Source organism: Sinocyclocheilus anshuiensis, unplaced genomic scaffold, assembly GCF_001515605.1.
Source record: "Sinocyclocheilus anshuiensis isolate Anshui unplaced genomic scaffold, SAMN03320099.WGS_v1.1 scaffold337, whole genome shotgun sequence".
Lineage (NCBI taxonomy): Eukaryota > Metazoa > Chordata > Actinopteri > Cypriniformes > Cyprinidae > Sinocyclocheilus > Sinocyclocheilus anshuiensis.
Window position 1 is genome coordinate 1127715 of NW_015537968.1, and position 19160 is coordinate 1146874.

A 19160-nucleotide genomic window follows, 5' to 3' on the forward strand; every position below is an offset into this window, starting at 1 on the left:
TTTCAGAGTGTTCAGAGAACATTCAAAGGCAATGTTCCCATAAAATTCATGATTTTTGTTTTGTGACAGTTGTGATAGTTGCTCTGCCACATTCTGACTAGCTGTGCTACAAGACCTTGTGCAGTCTGGGAAGGCCATCAATTAAATATTAGCACTCATATATTTTTAACAGGAGTGTTTAAAATAAGACTTAGTTCTGTATGACCCAGCTCACAAAAAAAAAAAAAAAAAAACCAAGAAGAAAAAAAAAACCAAGTGTGCACTTTAGACGCCCATCTAGCACTCCAGAGAGATGAAGCACTCAGGACTGAAGGAGCACACTACAGAGATCTGTGGAAACTGATGGAAACAGAGGCTCAAGATAGTCCTCTAGTGGCTGATGCCCAAAACACCAGCAATAGTGCTTTTCTACACTGGTGTCATGAAAGCATGATTATGTCATGATAGTGATGGTTCCCATGCATTCCGATCCACGATTTACTTTTGGATATTTGAACTTATTATTGGTCTTTATACTACTTATATTGCTGCTAGATGCACACCCTAGGAATCATTAAATGGGTTGTACTCTAAGAATTATAGCTTGGGTTCCCAGTCATAATTTGAAAATGCATATGACAAGACCTATTATTCAGTAATTTGATCAGTCTTACAAGCTTTCACAAGTTAGTTGGCTTAATAATGAATAGCACTCCTAGGCTTATGAGCCTAGGATGTTTCTACACCTACATAGACATATATAACACTTTAACGTCCTAGAAAGTTATGAAAGGCCTTTTGAGGGGCACAAAACAGGACAATGTCACTGCAATTGATGCCTGCACAGGAATGAACTACATTTTAAAATATATTAAAATCGAAAGTTATTTAAAACATTTTCAGTTTTTACTGTATTTTTGATCAAATAAATGCAGCCTTGGAGGGCAATTCACTTTCAGTCAGTGATTTAAATCACACACTTTAGCCTGGCATGCCTGTTAAGCATCTCAGGGTTGTGGGTTTTATACCATTTCCTTACAGTAACACCAGCATATAGCAGATAAAATAAATGCTTTATGATGCATCTGAGGAAAAAAAAAAATAATAATAATCTGATGGCAGTATACATTCATTCCAATTTACTTAATTATATCTCTATTACAATTCTGTATAATAGTGTACAGTACTGACTTCTCGAAGCCTCAGATAGATGCTTTATGACACATACGAGGACAAATATTTATAAAAAAACCAAAAAAAAACAGCAGTTCTTTCTTCAAGTACTCAACAGGCCATTCCAATAATAGAAATATACAGTGAAAATTATTTAGAATCATGCTCTAACTACTTGATTCACAAAGATCAATGACCCTACTCCCAATATCATAATGAACAGTCTGTCATTTCACTGCAACCAAGCCTTTACACTCCCACTTGTAAAACTATGATTTACAGCTGCAACAAAAAAGGACTGTGGAAAAGCTTATGCACATTTTCAGTGGAAATGCCAGTTTTACAAAATAATTGGAAATGAAGGTTCTGTGTGAACCAACAGCCCATGATGACATTGTATCTAAAGTCCTTTTGCAGTCTTTTAAAACGAGGATTAAGAGGTCACTTCATTACGGAGGCTCGACAGTGCAAGTTTCCTCCAGCATATTTATAAAGCTCCAGCTCAGCCCTGGCCCACATCTTTATCAGTGGTTTTGTTGTGGTTTGGTCGATTGTTTAGTGCAAGCTGAATTGCCCAGATGCTCAGAGGCCTCATATAAGCAAGAGAGCGGTAAATGCCTTTCTCACAGTATGCTTCAGGAGTCTGAAAGGCCATTCCCATTCGTTCCCATACAGCACGGTAACAGCCTTCCGTAGTGTGCATTCCCTCTTCTATCATGCCCTGGAAAAAAAGACAGTGGGATGTATTAGGTGTTAATTAATAGAGTCATTTCATCTGGAACCTGGTGATATGATCTGAGGTTTGATTACCTCATGTATCATTGTAGCTGCTAATCCGTACACTACTCCCACCCACACCTCATCTGATTGGACACTGGAACGGTCAGGCACGCCCTCTGGCCTCATCCCATTCACCGCACCCATCTGCCCGCCTGCAAAGCTCATAACGTTGAGGTCGAACACAGACTTCAATGCGCTACAGATTTTCTCCTTGGGAAAAGCCTGCATACAGAAATGAATGAAGAAAAAAATCCATGTTAGTTTCCATCCAGGATAGTCTACTCTTCCTCTAGAACACTGACCCCCTCTGGAGTGTGAGTCACCCATGCTAAAGCAATGTAATAAAATGTTTTTTTATTTGTAACACTTTACAGTAAGGTTTCATTCACTACCATTAGGTATCATGAACTAACAATGAACAATATTTCTATAGCAATTCACATTAATTTCAATATACATTTTTAAACATTTTTTGAAAGAAATTTATAATTTTATACAGAAAGTATGCATTAAATTGGTTAAAATGACAGTAAATACATTTATGTTACAAAAGACTGTTGTTCTTCAAAGTATCTACTCATCAAAGAATCCTGAAACTGAAGAACTGTATCTCTTCATCACACTTCATTAAGCAGCACAACCATTTCCAACTGTGATGATGATAATAATAATAATAAATGTTTCTTGAACACCAAATCAGCATATTAGAATAATTTCTGAAAGGCCATGTAACATTGAAGACTGAAGTAATGGTTGCTGAAGATTGAGCTTGCCATCACAGGAATAATAAGTTACATTTTTAAAATACAACCAAATGTTGATTATATTAAAACATGCTTGTAAAATGTTTTTAATACTGACTTGGTAGTCATCTTCCCCAAGTCCAGACGCCCTGAGAAACCACTGGCCTGCACACTGGTCCGACATTACACTGTTAGACAGGCTCTGTCCACTGCTGTCGTAGTTGTAGTATTTGCCTATTAGAGAAGAAGAAAGACACTTCACAGGGTGAAAAATTAATGCATTAAATTGAATGTGTTTGTTGAATGTGGTTTTTGAAAACAATTGTTTTTCGGCACTGTGTATGCTTACACACCATTCCACAGGAGTTTGTCAAAGGCTGCTCTTCCTCTCTCTAAAATATCTCTGTAGCGTTGATAAACAGACTCGCATTTCAGCACACGTGCCATTTTACACATCATGCACACTGACGCCAGCCACAGGCCACCACAGTAAGCACTGGAAGACCAGAAACACAGGGATGGTGTTACTCAAGACATAACATAACTTATGTCATTATACAGCATTTTAATATACAACTTAAACATAAAAACATAAAATAATAATAAAATGTATATTCTGATAAATTTGAATATATATATATATACTGTATATATATATATATATATTAGGGGTTGAATATAGAAAAACAAAAACTAATAAAAATCACATAACGCTTTAAGCTTGACGTTGACTAGTCGCTGGCCCTACAGAGGGCGCAACAGGATAAGAAATCTTTGAAGGACTTCCACATTTACACTCCGTTTCCAAACAGATAAAATGACAAATAAATGCATACTCTGAAAGCGCTCCACAAGACATGTGAGATTATATTTAGGTTTTACTGACATATTAACAGAATGAGGTGAATCAGTTTCAAAAAAAAAAAAGGGATATGGTCGCAACAATTTAACCATTCAAATGTGCTTCTCATAATTTAACATTATGCTAAAATCTCATTTTCTTCCACAAGAAAAAATATGGGGTTCAAGATGATGACAATTTCCATTTTAGGTGAACTCTCTTTCTATATTTAGAACATGTGGCATGCGTCATGGTATCCTATTATGCACAACTTACCAGGGTCTCCAATGTCGTGAGGTACAACGCCCCAGGTCTTGACTGGTGAGTATCGGCCATTCATTAGATTTAACCTCTCTGTAGGGTCATGCTGAACCACACTACCAGCTGAATATAAAAGAGAGAGAGAGAGAGAGAGAGAGAAAAAAAAAAAAAAGAGTATAATTAAACAAACAGAGAATGCAAAACAGTATGAGAAAGTATCAGCAAATGAATTTAAAACACAAAATATCAAAAATAAATGATTAGTAATCAATTTAAATACTGTGTTCAAATGGAAGCTCAGCTCACCAATATCATACTGCACACTCAGAGCCAGCTTGGGCCAGAGCATGATGAGAGCGAATGAAGCATAGAAGTGCACGTCATATGTGTTATACATCCTGTACTCCTGGCCTGGAGTGAGAGACACAATTTATTTATCACCCGGGATTAAACTTTAATGAACATTTAGAGTATAATGAAATAAGATCTAAAGTGTAATTTTAACCTTAAACTAAAACTCTTAAAATTAATTTTCAGTGAAATAAAACTGAAATTAAGTAAAATACAAATATTAGAAGAAAAGTGTAAAATTAAAAAATTTGAAAATGTTGCCTTGGCAACTAACAGAAATAAACGTCTTTTAGTTTATTTACTAAAATTACTCAAAGTGATATCAAATAAATTAAAACTTTATGGAAATGTAGAAAAACAAAAACTAATAAAAATCACATAACAAAATTACTAAAACAGAAACTAAAATTAAAACTGAAAATAAAAAAATAAAAGCTAATTCCAAACATTAATGAACACTATAATAGTATATAAATACTACTAAAATAACACTGATTACTAGAGCAAACAGATTTACTCTCAGTAATGCAGTAATTCAATTAAATAAAATAAAATATAAATATTAGAAAAAAAAAAAAATTAGAATATATTGCCTTGGTAACTAACAGAAATAAACTACTTTTAGTTTAAGTATTAAAAAAAAGTGATATAAAATAAAATAAAACTTTAAAGAAATAATAAAAAAAAATAATAAAAATTACATAACAAAATTACTAAAACATAAACTAAAATTAAAACTGAAAATACAAGCTGTAAATAAAAACTAATTCAAAACATTAATGAACACTATAATAGTATATAAATATAATTTTTCGGCATGTATTTTTAGACATGGTGTGTTTATTAATTATATACCCAAATCAAACGTTATAAACCTTTTCTAAATAAATCCTAAACTTAGTTTACATGTTAAGTTAATGTTGAATGTTACCCTCTAGGTAAGCGAATCGGCCATACTCCTTGACAACGTCAGGCTGGGCTGGAAGCCCTCCATCCTCAGGACGAAGCCCACCGCTGATGTCAGCGTCCTCTGGAAGCTCCACCCACACAGTTCCACCATCCACAACGAAGTACAGCTCATTAAACAGAGCGGACTTATACCAAGCCGGAAGAGACCTAGAACAACACAGTGTTTAAGTCTACCGGTAGTGAAACATACACAAAATGGATGCTGAAATAAATTAAGTGAACATTTATTTCACACAATAATAATAATATAAAAACAACAACAACAACAACAGAAAATGTGGTTTGTCCAATGACAAAGCTGTCAGTAAATAAAAATTAAAAAAAAGACACAACAAAGAAATTTGCCAAGCTGGCAATGGATATCACCTATACTCCTATTCTCAAAATGGCCAAATACCAACAGATTAATCAGCCGAGCAACTGAAAAGAATAGCTGCCTTATGTTGAAACAATACGTGGACACTTAGAATTAGTATGTTGCATGTGACTGGGCCAATACCGCTCAAAACACACACAATTAATTCTGTATTTTAGTGTCTATGCACATAATGGATAAATCCATGATGACTCCTGTTCATTTAAATAAGTAGTCGAATCAATTTACAGGAAGGATGACTGCTTGCTTACACAGTCTTTTGGATGAATAACTATGGAGATAGAATTGTTGCATAATTCCAAATAAATAGATTATTACAAATACATGTAAAGAGATTAACAAAAATGAAACACTGACAAATAAATAGAATAAGATACACAAATAAATCTTAGTGATTCACAAACATGAATTAAATTCACAAATAAATCAAATGAGATTTGCAAATAAAAAACATATTCACAAATATCTTTTTATGTCACAAACACAACTTTGCCTGGCATTCATTTGTGAATCGCGTCCTGTGCATTTGTAGATTGCTGCACGCATTTGTGGATCACTCCCTGTACATTTGTGAATGGCTTTCTGTGCATTTGTGGATTTTGACACATTTCTAGCATCAAGACGCTGACAATCCACAAATGCATGGTCTCCACCCACCGTCTACTCAAGCCAATCAGATAGCAGCCACACTTCACTGACCAATCGTAGCATGTTCTCGTTATAACCAATCAATCTCCATAAATAACAGTCACACAAATCAGCCACAGACAACTTGATTAACCTATAGGACAGGCTGTTGTGCCCTCAAGCTTGATATTTTTCATGGGAAAATGACATTTCTTTTTACCCGTCCTGTAGAATCGGCCTCTGCCACTCATCAATGCTCTCCTCCCATTTACTGTAGTGTGTGAGTGCATAGTGAGACAGAGATGGGGCAGCATCTCCTTTGGTGCCATAATAACGTGTGTATCTCCTGAAACAAACACCACACAAACAATGTTATTATTTCATAGCATCAAAGGGTATTAATTCATCATTTCAAATGCAATTATATAGTCCATAAACAAAACAAAGCATATTTCTAGGACCATTAAGATCTCTATATAACAATTAAGCACATTTCCCCCAATTCCCATTAATGTAATGCAGTAAAGTCTCGTCCTCATTAACGTAATGCAAACTAAAATAATGACATTTTTTAATTAGTAGTATTTATGCATCACTGTCTCCTGGATTCTCTGAGATTAAACAAATTAGCATTGCTGCTCTAATACGAATATGTAAGAGCCACAAACTGTAGCCTTTTAAGATTGTCCTCATGTGTGCTGAACTTTATGACTGTTGATGAATCTCTTATGGAGCTTGTAAAGAGTACTTTTTATTTATCACAGCCACACCACTTCCTTTAAAAAAAATTAAATGCATGAAATTGCATGAAAGCACTGTTTCCTATTGAAACAGGAAGTATGGCAAGGCATATCAAATTGTTTGTCTCTTTTTTAAGCCATTAGATCTTTTTAAGACCTTAAAGATATCTCAGATATCAAAACAACTGTAAATCAATAATGAATGTATCTGTTAACAGTCATTTTTATCAGCATTTGGGACTATAAAGGGACATACACTACCGTTCAAAAGCTTGGAGTCAAATAAATTGTTTGAAATGTTGTTCATATTTTTGAATTAAGTCACTTATGCTGCATTTGAAATGGTAATATAGTGAAATATTATTACAATTTAACATTTTACAATTGTATGTTTTAATATATTTTACAATGTTATTAATTCCTGTGATGGCAAAGCAGAATTTTCAGCAGCCATTACTCCAGTCTTCAGTATCTCATGATCCTTCAGAAATCATTCTAATATGCTGATTCTATCAATGTTGAAAACAGTTGTGCTGCTTAATGTTTTTGTAGAAACTTTGATACATTTTTCCATGATTCTTTGATCAACAGAAAGTCCAAAAGAACAGCATTTATCAGAAATAGAATTTAATGCATCCTTGCTGAATAAATGTATTAATTTCTTTAAAAAAGAAAGGAAAGCACTTCTGAACAGTAGTGTATATACATTAAAAGACACAAAAATGTTTTACACACATACTAAAGAAAACAAAGATGAGGGTAACCTGATCCATAATGTGTACAAAGAGAATGAAAAAAGATTAGACAAAAGAACAAATAAAGATAATAATGTCATTGATAATAATTTTTTTAAATTGTTGAAATATTTATACATCATGGTCTAATTCATCTGGATTCACTGAACCGAGACAAATCTCCCCTGCACAACTTTTCATGCTGTTCGCATTAAAAATGAACAACTATTCACTTCTCTGAAAACAGGCCAAAATATTGATGATTCATGTTGCTCTACACAGATTTTTTGTCCAATCAAATGTGCTCTAGAGTGAGAATGTCCCTCCCACTAACAACCAACCAGCAAGTATCAAATCATGAATCATGACTGTGATGTATTTATAATCTCTATGAAATGAAGGGATTTTTCATTTGTCCTATTCTGCATATTCACATACCTGACATATATTCTCTCTCTGGAACCAAATGTGATTTTAGGCATATCCCAGGCCAAACTGAACTCCACACTGTTGTGATTGTTAGCAGGCACCGAGCAGCTCACAGCCAGAGCTGCCGCCACTTCCTCCCCTTTATGTGTGGGAGGGCTGGAGTCCTTAGGTGAGTCGAGTCGTCCATCAGTCATGAGGTCACTCCACAGAGTACTACAGGTTCCCTTCGGGCTGAACGCCGTCTGGTGACTGATCTCTTGGCCAGACTAAAATAAAGTGAAACTTTAAATAAAGAGAGGAAGAACAACAGCTCTGTCTCAAAACCTAGTGAGCTGTCCACCTAGACAGATTTGAAGGAATAATTCACTAAAAAAAAAATTCATTCTGTCATCACTTAGCTACTCACCCTTATGTCATTCCAAACCTGTATGACATTCTTTCTTCAGTGGAACATAAAAGTAGATTATCTGAAGAATGTTTTAACCATTTTTGTCCATAAAATTTAAGTCAGTGGGGTCCAAAACAACACTGAATTCATCAAGATATCTTTTCCACAGACAAAAGAAATACATTTTGGATCTTTAATCAACAGTTTAAGCTGTCTTTAAAGTCTTTTTCTCAATAAAACATTTGAGAAGCACTTACATGCTTTACATGATATTAGCTGTTTCTTTCCATAGTTTATTGTGGCGAACCACAGCAGTCAGTCACCATTATAATGCTCTTATTTGCACAGAGAAACAGGAGCTCTCACAGTACAGCCGTGTGATGGTGAAACCTGTTAGGCTGAGTGGTTTTGTCAGTGCAGTGTGCACTCCTCCTGACAGAGGAGTTGTTTTCATGAATTTACTACAGGCAAAACCTGCTGCTTCAACATTTACATTACCTTTTCTCTTGCAGCTATGCACAGAGTGTAAGGGTTGACAGGCGTCTGGTGATGTAGTAACACCCCAGACACAGATTCTCCGTCTTTTTCAAGGTGAAATGGTTCATTCCAGTGGCCCCCACTCTTATCGTCTTTATGGCCCGACCCATTAACCATCGTGAACATGATGGAAACATCAAGTGCATAATCATTCTTATTCTCAATGTCCCACACAAACACAGCTACTGGAAGACTGGAGTCCTGAAAAAAATAGAAAAAGATTAGTTTTGAAACTGCAAGTCTGGTGGATTAAAAATATACTGTTATAGTGTTAGTTAACTAAATATAAGCTGAGTTACAGTTATGTTATATATACTAATAATGAGTTCTGTATTGTCCAATTAGATGCTGTTACGTCATTACACGGGGACTAGTTTACAGGTTTTATGTTTAGCGTCAGTATGCTCGCAGGCTCCGGTGCAGATGGTTGTAGTCAAACCATCAGCACTGGGCAAGAGCATAAACCCCGCTGTTGTAAAGTTATGCTTTACTAAGTAAAGTTCATGCAACGGATTATCTTTGTGGTGTGCTTCTCTTCATGCCTCCACGGACACTGATAAACTAACGTTACAGACGAGAGCACAACAAGTGGTGTCAGAAGTTGAGCGCGAGAGAAAATCATCAGTGAATTGTGAGTGTTATGAAATGCTGGGACATCCCTTGTGATTCTATGGACATTATAATCTGCAAAACGCCGTTGTGAAGTAGTATTAAGGACTGATTGACAAGTTTATTCGGCGCATTAACCGTTATTTCACGGAGATAAAAGCAGCAGGGAATTCCCCTCCCCCAGCAGAGAGGCGTGGGGCTGGAAGGCTGCCAAATCAAACGCTGCTTTTGGCTGCCTGCCAAGTTTCACATACACTACCATACAGCCTTGAAAAGTTACTTTTCAACTCACAGAGCAGAATATACTTCCATATTAATAAATAAATATTATAAATAAAACATTAACTCAACGAAATTAAGAGTTGGAGCAGTGTCACTCTCAATTGTTGTACAAAATGGATTCAACTGATCCGGAAGTCTCACTTGGAGCATCAGCTGCCCCAGACCCCCCACACTGGCTACAGGCTGTGCTGTCACAACAAAATACACAACTCCAAAATGCCATTTCACCTCTGCTCCAAAGACTGGAAGCAACAGAGACTTGTTTGTTAGCTCTCACGCAGCAGCCCCATGCCAACAAGGTGACACGTGGTCCACACCCACATGGTAACATTACCATTACCACACTTTCATCTGCCCCAGATAGAACCCTTGTGACAAACAGAGATGCAACAGGGCCTTCAGATGCTGAACAACTTTTTGCTGCTGATACCTCCTCCCTCTTCTGTTGTTCTCCCTTCTACGTTAAGACCCACCCACCAGACAAATTCCAGTATGGCAGTCCAGTCAGAAAGGGGATGCACAGCTCAGACTTCTTTTAAGTCAAACAGATATAGACCGCAGAATAACAGCCCCACCAGAGAGGCTAGTGGGCCATGTTTTCAGTGTGGGGAGGAGGGACATTACAAAAGAAACTGCTCACGGTCCCCCAGTCCATCTACAAGTCCCCCTGCAAATACTGTGACAACAGAATGGGCATCCCCTATCGTCCTCGTAAGGAATAAAGATGGCGGGGTCCGCTGGTGCGTAGATTATCGCCAGCTTAATGAGCTTACCATTAAGGATGCGTATCCCCTACCAAAAATAGAGGAATGCCTGGATGTGCTGGGTGGTGCGAAGACATTCTCAACACTTGACCTTCAGTCAGGGTACTGGCAGATTGAAATTAATAAAAAAGACAGATCCAAGACTGCTTTTGTGACAAGGTATGGATTATATGAGTACACCAGAATGCCATTTGGGTTGTGTAACGCACCCAGCACCTTCCAGAGGGCCATGAAGTTGGTTCTACGAGGGTTGCAGTGGGAAACTTTGCTGATATACCTGGATGACATAATCATCTTTGGTGAAGATGTGGAACAGTGTATTGAACGCCTTGATCATTTTTAGGAACAGCAGGTTACTGTAGACCTTGGATTGAAGGATATGCCTCAATTGCTCAGTCTCTCTATGACTTGTTGAAAAGCCAGGTTAAAGATTCCGATACTGTTTGTTTGGAAGAAATTCATCTCAAAGCTTTCAATGATTTGAAGAGAGCACTATGTCAAGCACCAGCATTAGGAATTGCACAATCTGATAGGCCCTTTGTGCTTTATGTACATGAACACTTAGGCTTTATGACTGCATGTCTAATGCAAGATCATGGGGGCAGTTTACGCCCAATTCATTACTATTCTGGTAAACTTGACATAGTCGCTCAAGGAATGGGCCCGTGTCTTAGAGCAGTGCAGGCAGTTCATCTAGCTCTTCAGGCTTCATCAGGAATGGTGTTAGGACAGACTGTAAATGTAAGATGCCCTCATGCAGTGTCCGCACCACGGACACTGATAAACTAACGTTACAGACGAGAGCACAACAATACATACAGGTAAAACTACTGTTCAAAAGTGGTGAGATTTTGTTAAGGAGATTTTTTAAAGGAGTCTCTTAAGCTCACCAAGATTGATACAGTAAAAACAGTAATATTTTGAAATATTGTTACAATTTTAAATAACTTATCACATCTTTAATATATTTTAAAATGCAATTTATTCATGTGATGTCAAAGTCAGCTTGTCACCTTGTAGTCATGAGGAATGACAGGTGACACCTGCCTACAGGTGAGAGTGACATTCTGGCCAGGCAGGTGGTAGACGGTCCAGGATCGTGGGTACAGAGCATGGTAAAAGGCGTATTCACCACAATAACCCCAGTTCCAATCCTGAAGAGTCGGGGGTCGATCCATAGACAACACCTGCTGATAAACTGTCTGACCCCCCCTGCGCAGACACACTGTAAACTAGGAGATAGAGGGGGTTAAAATAGACTTAAACTAGGTGGAGGAGAGATCGGAACACCTGCATATATAACAACACACACTTGCCCGTAACGGTGTTATACATACCAACACACTAACTGAGTTACTAATTTGTCAAAGTGAGTCACAAAGATACTAAACACTACCGGTCAAATGTTTGGGGTTGGTAAGATTTTCTAAATGGTCTCACAAAGGCTGCATTTATTTGATTAAAAAAAGTACAGTAAAAACTGTAATATTGTGAAATATTACTACAATTTAAACAAGTGTTTTGTATTTTAATATATTTATAAAATGTAATTTATTCCTCTGATGGCAAAGCTGAATTTTCAGCAGCCATTACTCCAGTCTTCAGTGTCACATGATCCTTCAGAAATCATTCTAATATGCTGATTTGGTGCTCAAAAACATTATTATTAATGTTGAAAACAGTTGTGCTGCTTAATATTTTGGTGGATATCGTGATACATATTTATATTATTTAATTAGATTAAATAATTTTAGATTATTTGTTGAATAGTAAGTTCAAAAGAATTTAATGTGACCTTGCTAAATAAAAGTAATCATTTATTTAAGAAAACAAATCTTACTGACCCAAACTTTTTGAACAGTAGTATGGATACTTTTTAGGTATTTTATTGGATCACACCAGTTCTTTACCTGGTTAGCAATAACGGTTTTGTAGTGGTACATTCCAGGATTTAGTTGCCACCGGCAGAAATCGCCCCTCCATCCACGCGTGATACTGCCTCCACCAATGCCACCAAGAGGAGCACCTGCACAAAATGTGTCCTCTGTCACACTGGGTCATTTTAAGAGTTCTGTTGTTGCTTTGATGTTTCTGTTTGTCTTTGCACTTACCATAAATCTGTCTTAGTGGTAAAGCCCGAAACATATCAATAAAAGGAGCCTTCTTTTCAACCTGTGTCTTTCTGTACCACCATCTCAGATACCTGCTCAGACAAAGCAAGGAGGAATTCACTAAACTGACCTTTTTCTCGGTCATACACAGATATAGACACGAACTGGTACTGATGAACAGTGAAGATGGGTAACAGGGTTGTGTTCAATATACTGGCATGTATCTATGGGCAAAAATCACACTTTGACTTCTTAAAAAGGTATTTATAGCTTCACAACAACGTTAGTTCTAATAATGAACCTCTCTTTCACATATACTGTACATACATTTCCCTTTAGTCACTCTCAAACCACTCCATCCAACTCATTCTTTTCTGTCTCACTCATTCTCCTCGCTATAATGCACACGCAGCTGTTTTCAGTCTTGTTGCACTCAGCACAAGAGCGCCTAGAAACAGAGACTGATTCACACAAACACAAAAGGGCAGATGGCATTATGGGATAGGCTGAAAAAGCTGGGAACTGGATAAAAATCACTTTTTGTACTGATCATGTTTTTCCCAATCAAAATCTCCAGCACAACAGAAGGAATAATATATTATATTCTATCACACATCTGTCTGAAAAGTGCATCTTTGATCTCTCCCAACTTGCTGACTGATTGATTATTTTATTTATATATTTATTATTAGTTCTTTCTTTCTTTCATTTATGTTTTATTTATGACCTGGATTTTTTTTCTGACATGTTGTTATGGATTGATCACTTGGCAAGTGGTTTACTTTGTATTAATTGTTTTATGAATTTTCCTTTATTACAAAAATATTATATCATTTTTTCACATTAAAAAAGTGCAACGTTCACCTACTATGGAGGGTTTCAATGCATGACTGCATATAGATGCTAGTCATTGTTCTATGCTGTATGTATGCTAGTGAGTAATCAGTCAAGTGTGGTGAAGGTTGAGCAACATGAATACAGTATTCACATACACACCAGAGGACTGATTGTGTAAATGGGAACGTACAATAAAGATTTATAAAACTCATGACAGTTGTGTCAATCATTAATGTAAAATAAAACCGCACACAGGGTCAATATTGACTGATATCGACACTGATTAACCAGCCTCAGCGGATAAATTCCATGCAGCTGTAGTGTTATGTTGGAGATAAATTAATAGTTAATTAATACATAATTACAACAACAAAATCCAGAATCTACCCAGGCCAACAGCCATCAAGCTGTTTATATATTATAGCAGGAACATCCAAAGGTCCATACAAAGGAAGAAAGTGCATTGAAATGTATTAGTTATTGTGTAACAGTCTAACTAGTTAAGAGAGGAAAAACAGCCCCACCTGATCCAGGTAAATACACTTGCTACACAAGCCTGCAACGTGCCTGCAGGTAACCCACAAATGATCCATGTGCTCAGATTTCTGGTTTAACTAGTATGTGAGATGCTGTAAACACAATGAGCGGTCCTTTTTTATGAAGATGTTATCAGTAACCATGAAACACTGGTTGACTAAATGATGCTGCTAAGAACCAAGCGGAGAAGGGTTTAGCAGAAGAAGGGAATGAAGACATGTCCGTCTGAGGTCAAAATATAACCACTGAACAATATTTCCTGTTCTCGTTTCAACCAAACATTGGTAAAGAGCAAAACACCACTGAGATGTGCAAAATGGTCTATTTCGGCAGCTTTTGATGTGAACAAATTCTATTCTTTAGTAACTGCGTTTGCTGTAGATGACGTGAGGACTAATAAATGAATGACCAAGTGAATCTGGGGCTCTTCTATTGAAATATGATTTGTTAAACATACCTGACCCCTAAAGAAACATGCTCGATCATGTTGGACAATGAGACATCTCTGGCTTGAAATGGTTTCCGCTTCTCTTTGAACTCGTGTGCCAGACATATCCGCCAGCCATCCTTGGGGACACCAAATCCTGTTTCTGTAGACACATACCGGCTCATCAGCTCAGCCAGAGACGTGCTGTCATTTAAATCCATAGTAGAGCTGTTGGATCACCAGTCCAAACCAAAACTGTAAAAATCGGCTCCCTAAATCCTCTGAAAAAAGACAAAATAGAAAAAATTGTTAATGCATATAGGATATTTCCTTTGTTTTAAGGCTAAATCAACAGATCACCTTAAAGACACATGGTTTGAAAAATGACATCTTGCCTACTGTGTTGTGCAAGCAAGAGTTGAGACTGATCTGCATGCATGGGCAGGTAATCTACATACGAACGCAAAGTTCACCTGTCACCACGGTGACGGAGCGGCAGAGTTCAGTTACCAGAAACAACCACAGGCTGGAGATGTAGCCTGATCCTTTTCCTTTTAATTAAATAACAATAGCTTGCCCTTTCCTTCATTTCACCCCTGGTCCAGGCAAATCTAACCTATCATTTTTTCTGTATGGTAGAATTAATTTGGCCAAACAAATAAGATATCTGTACATCCCCAGCCTATCCCACATCAAGACATTTTTCACTGCACTTAATCTACTGCACTGAAATTCAATGTATTTGCACTGAAATAAAACAACAGAATAATAATAATAATAATTATTTAAATTAACAACAACAAAAATATATTTGCCCATGTCGAATACTAAATCCATGATTTCCTCCTTATTTTGTAACCCTGTTTCCATTCTGGTGTAGTTTTCTGTTTCCAATCCATTTGTTTTCATATAATATTTTATTTACAATTTTAAATATAAATTGTAAAAATATTTTATGCATAAATTACACAAATTATGGTTTTAATTTGCCCCTGTCGAATACTAAATCCATGATTTCCTCCTTATTTTGTAACCGTTTCCATTCTGGTGTAGTTTTCTGTTTCCAATCCATTTGTTTTCATATAATATTTTATTTACAATTTTAAATATAAATTGTAAAAATATTTTATGCATAAATTACACAAATTATGGTTTTAAACTTTATTTAGACATGTCCCAAACACTGATCAGTGCTGCAAAAAATGTAAACTCACATACAGCTAATAAATAATAATAATAATTCTATAGAAATTAATAAGCCTAACTTCTCAGACAGACGACCATCATGTTAAAAGTCAAACACTTTTGCTGTCCTTTTGCCTTAAATAAGTAATACTTCATATTCTGCCCTATTTTGAAAAATACAGCACCATTACAGAATCACGCTTCGGTAAGACATATCTAATGAAAGACATGATGTAATAATGTCCAATATGCGTTTACACCCTTTCTCATAGCCACACTCTAAACGTCTGGCTACTTATGTCATTGCTTATGTCTATGCATCCACGCAGTCCATCAGAGGAGTGTCAATCTCTCTTACCCTTGCCTCCACCCTGGGGTCTGTGTGTCAGCGGCGAGAGATGCACTTGTTTTGACGCTCTACAGCATGACTGTCAGCAGAGCCCATCCGGTGTCCCGGTGCGCGCTGATCCACCTTGTTGCGGTTGGATCTTGGGAAATTTTTTCAAAGTGAACAGCAAAAGCTAAGTTTTAGAGACGAAAAGCATGTATACAGCATTTATATGTTTCCTTAAGTAAAGAACGCATTTTCTTATGCAGAACAGCACATCGCGATCTCTTAAAGATGAACTAGTCGAAGTCAGAGATCAATTTCCCACTGCGGGAGCAGTACTACAGGAGGGCCTTCTGTTGGCTTATACCAATGAGCTCACTCTCGGGGAAGTACCGAACAAAAGAGTGTCGTCATTTCAGTATTTTCCAAAGAAACACAAACCTTTTCCTGCATCTGTTTTCTCTTATAAGCCACCTCTTGGCTATTTAAACTATTAAACGTTACACTTTCCTTAACTATTTTCTTCAGAGGAAACCGTACCACCCCCGTTGTGATTTTGGATGGGACTTTTACGTCATTTTTGCATCGGCGCCGCGCAACCGATCGGAGTATGACATCAAAGTACCGCGAGAGTGATTGGAGAGCAGACGACTCTTTAAGCTTTTGAATCGCTCTCGCGGTACTTTGATGTCATACGCCGATCGGTTGCGCAGCGCCGACGCTTCTCGAACAAGCCTACTCGTTTATTAGAATCGGTTCTTTTGAGCAGTTCATGTTAAAGAATCGTTTCAAAAGCGATTCAGTAAATCGGTTTAAGTCGTAATTTTTGCTTACCTGGTATATTACGTGCTTTAGTCTAAACTTTCAAGTAAAGCCATATGTTAAACACATATCACTGTTTATTATGTTATTAAAATGTTATTATTAACATATTTAAAAAGATTTGTTAGTCATTGGCAGGGCCGTTTCTAGGCATAGACGAGCTAGGCGATCGCCTAGGGTGCCACCAGCTGAAGGGGCGCACGTACTGGCACTTTTAGCAGGGTTGTGATAAAGAGTGGCACGGTCACCCTGAAATATGACTGCCGCCCCCACTGGATCCCCCAACATTATTGGGCTAGAGTTATTAGACCGCTTTGTCGAGTTAAATGCATTCTTACGGAGGTGTCAAAATGCTGAATTCATTCACTTCCAACAGCGCTTAACGGGGAGCAGCGTCATAGAGAGCAGAGCGTCACGTTATTTAAAGGGTAAGTTAACGAGTAGCAAATGATTAAGTAGCTGCATTGGTTACTTTTATGCCACTGATAAAGCTTTAATTATATATATAAATATATATATATATATAGGGGCAATAGGGATTTCGCCTAGGGCGTCAAATTGGCTAGAAACGGCCCTGGTCATTGGTTTTAACGATGGCATTTTTGTTAAAATGTGAAAAATATTATTTTCTGCCAAGAACTATACATACATTTAAGTACCTCTTAATGTAAATGCAAATTAGGTTATCTAAACTTGCTTTTGGAATTATAATTCTCGGTCTGTTTATTCATGAAGTTTTTATTATCAGCTTCTGAGCTCTCAGTCATTTGGACTAGGCCAGGGGTAGGCAAGTTCGGTTCTAGAGAGCCACAGTCCTGCAGAGTTCAGCTCCAACCCTAATCAGACACACCTGAACAAGCTAATCAATAGGCTTGTTTGAGATGCACCTTGCCTTGCCTGACACAGCCGCCTCGCCGTCGCGAGAGTTTTTTTGCACGTCAGCATGACATCAGAGCAAGTCGGAGGTAAGTAGGACACTTTTCTAACCGGCATGCATCTCGCGGTGATCGATTCTGCGCAGAATTTGCTCATCTCAAACAAGCCCAATGTCTTCAGGATTACTAAGGCTATAGGCAGGTGAGTTTTTTTTTTTCAGGGTTGGAGCTGAACTCTGCAGGACTGCGGCTCTCTAGGACCGAACTTGCCTACCCCTGAACTAGGCGAACAAATCGTTCAAACAGTGAACATCTTGAATTGAACTGATTCATTGAAACGAATTGACTCATAAGAATGATTCGTTCACAAATTGGACATCGCTATACCGGGGTTAGGAAAAAGAGATGACATCTTATACTTTCCCATGATATGTTTTACTGAGTAAATCAAAATAATATGCATGACGAAGATTTTTCTCAAGTCTAGTTCCATGTCATGACAGCGTTGGTTTTTGTGTTTATGAATGTAGCTTGAACAACGTTTGGAAAAACTCAGGGAAACCTTATAATGGCCAAGAATAGTCTCCGGTTGTTTTGTTTTTAAGTAGCTGGAGCGTCGCCTGCTACGCTTTTCCTTTAAATTCTGTGGTCAGGAATACGAAGTAGAAAAAAATCGACGGGAAGAAATAAAATAAACAACTTCGAGGTAGTGTAAAGGGAACAAATAAAAGAACGTTAGGACTTCCTGCTAATATACTAAACATTCGTCGTTGTCAAGCTGCACGATGCCAGCTCAACGTAGATATTAGCTGCTCTGTAGCTACTGTTCAACTCCGCACATATTTTCCTGTTAGAGGCAGATTAATTAGGAGAGGGTAGTTTCAATACATGTGCCACTGCTTAAAAGAATAAGAATATGTTCAAATATAAATCTCTCAAAACTAAGATATTATATACAGTGCATGACCTACTCTCTACCCTGTTAAAAACATCTTAAATCAGTTTACGCTGGTTTGCTGGTCTTAGATGGTCTCCTAGTTTGGAAATCCCCTCTAAAACCAACAAACCTACTTGTCCAGGCTGGGAGGCCAGAAAAACATCTTAGGCTGGTTCTAATATATATATATATATATATAATATATATATATAAATCAACATTAATTAAGTGCCATATATGTAACCTTTCTGTTTTTCACAGATGATTGAGGTGGTGGCATCAATGGCACGAGGGCCTGTGTTTTTGGCCGGGGAAGTTTTAGAGTGTCTTATAACCTTTACAAACCCTATGTCACATCTGTCTACATCTGCCAGCAGGTAAAGAACACTGTATTCAGCATTTAAACAAATTGACAGGGTTCTTTTTTTACCTCTACTGTACATGTGCGTGTATACACACACACACACACACATATATATATATATATATATATATATTTGTGTGTGTGTGCGCTC

The 19160-nt window shown here is 37.2% G+C and overlaps 2 protein-coding genes across 6 annotated transcripts in view; one reads left to right on the top strand and one right to left on the bottom strand.

The window, feature by feature from the left end:
* Positions 1-899: 899 nt before the first annotated feature.
* On the bottom strand, positions 900-16357 carry LOC107669061 (non-lysosomal glucosylceramidase-like). Its single transcript, XM_016461162.1, has 15 exons — positions 16039-16357; positions 14526-14776; positions 12695-12786; positions 12494-12609; positions 11597-11815; positions 8890-9129; positions 8013-8269; positions 6321-6446; positions 5060-5244; positions 4084-4188; positions 3793-3900; positions 3029-3202; positions 2794-2909; positions 1963-2154; positions 900-1873 (listed from the first exon to the last, which is right to left on the bottom strand). Exons 2-15 carry the CDS (start codon positions 14714-14716, stop codon positions 1655-1657), a joined length of 2340 nt encoding a protein of 779 aa, XP_016316648.1. The 5' UTR covers positions 14717-14776; positions 16039-16357; the 3' UTR covers positions 900-1654.
* Positions 16358-17774: 1417 nt separating this feature from the next.
* The window catches only part of LOC107668635 (RAB6A-GEF complex partner protein 2-like), a 5615-nt gene continuing 4229 nt past the window's right edge, over positions 17775-19160 (top strand). The window contains exons 1-2 of one of the 5 annotated variants that reach the window (XM_016460600.1): positions 17775-17798; positions 18907-19022. In XM_016460600.1, the coding sequence (XP_016316086.1) occupies positions 18907-19022 (116 nt within the window). In that variant the 5' untranslated portion in view covers positions 17775-17798. Of the gene's footprint in view, positions 17799-17889; positions 17911-18007; positions 18415-18906; positions 19023-19160 lie in introns of those variants that run through there. The other 4 variants (XM_016460608.1, XM_016460584.1, XM_016460594.1 and 1 more) reach the window with 4 other exon arrangements.

Coding starts and splice junctions, on each gene's coding strand:
- LOC107669061 (XM_016461162.1), bottom strand. CDS start 14,716: ATGGATTTAAATGACAGCACGTCTCTGGCTGAGCTGATGAGCCGGTAT. Junction 12,787..14,525: donor CATGTTTCTTTAGGGGTCAG/GTATGTTTAACA, acceptor TTGTCTGAGCAG/GTATCTGAGATGGTGGTACA. Junction 1,874..1,962: donor CAGCTACAATGATACATGAG/GTAATCAAACCT, acceptor CTTTTTTTCCAG/GGCATGATAGAAGAGGGAAT.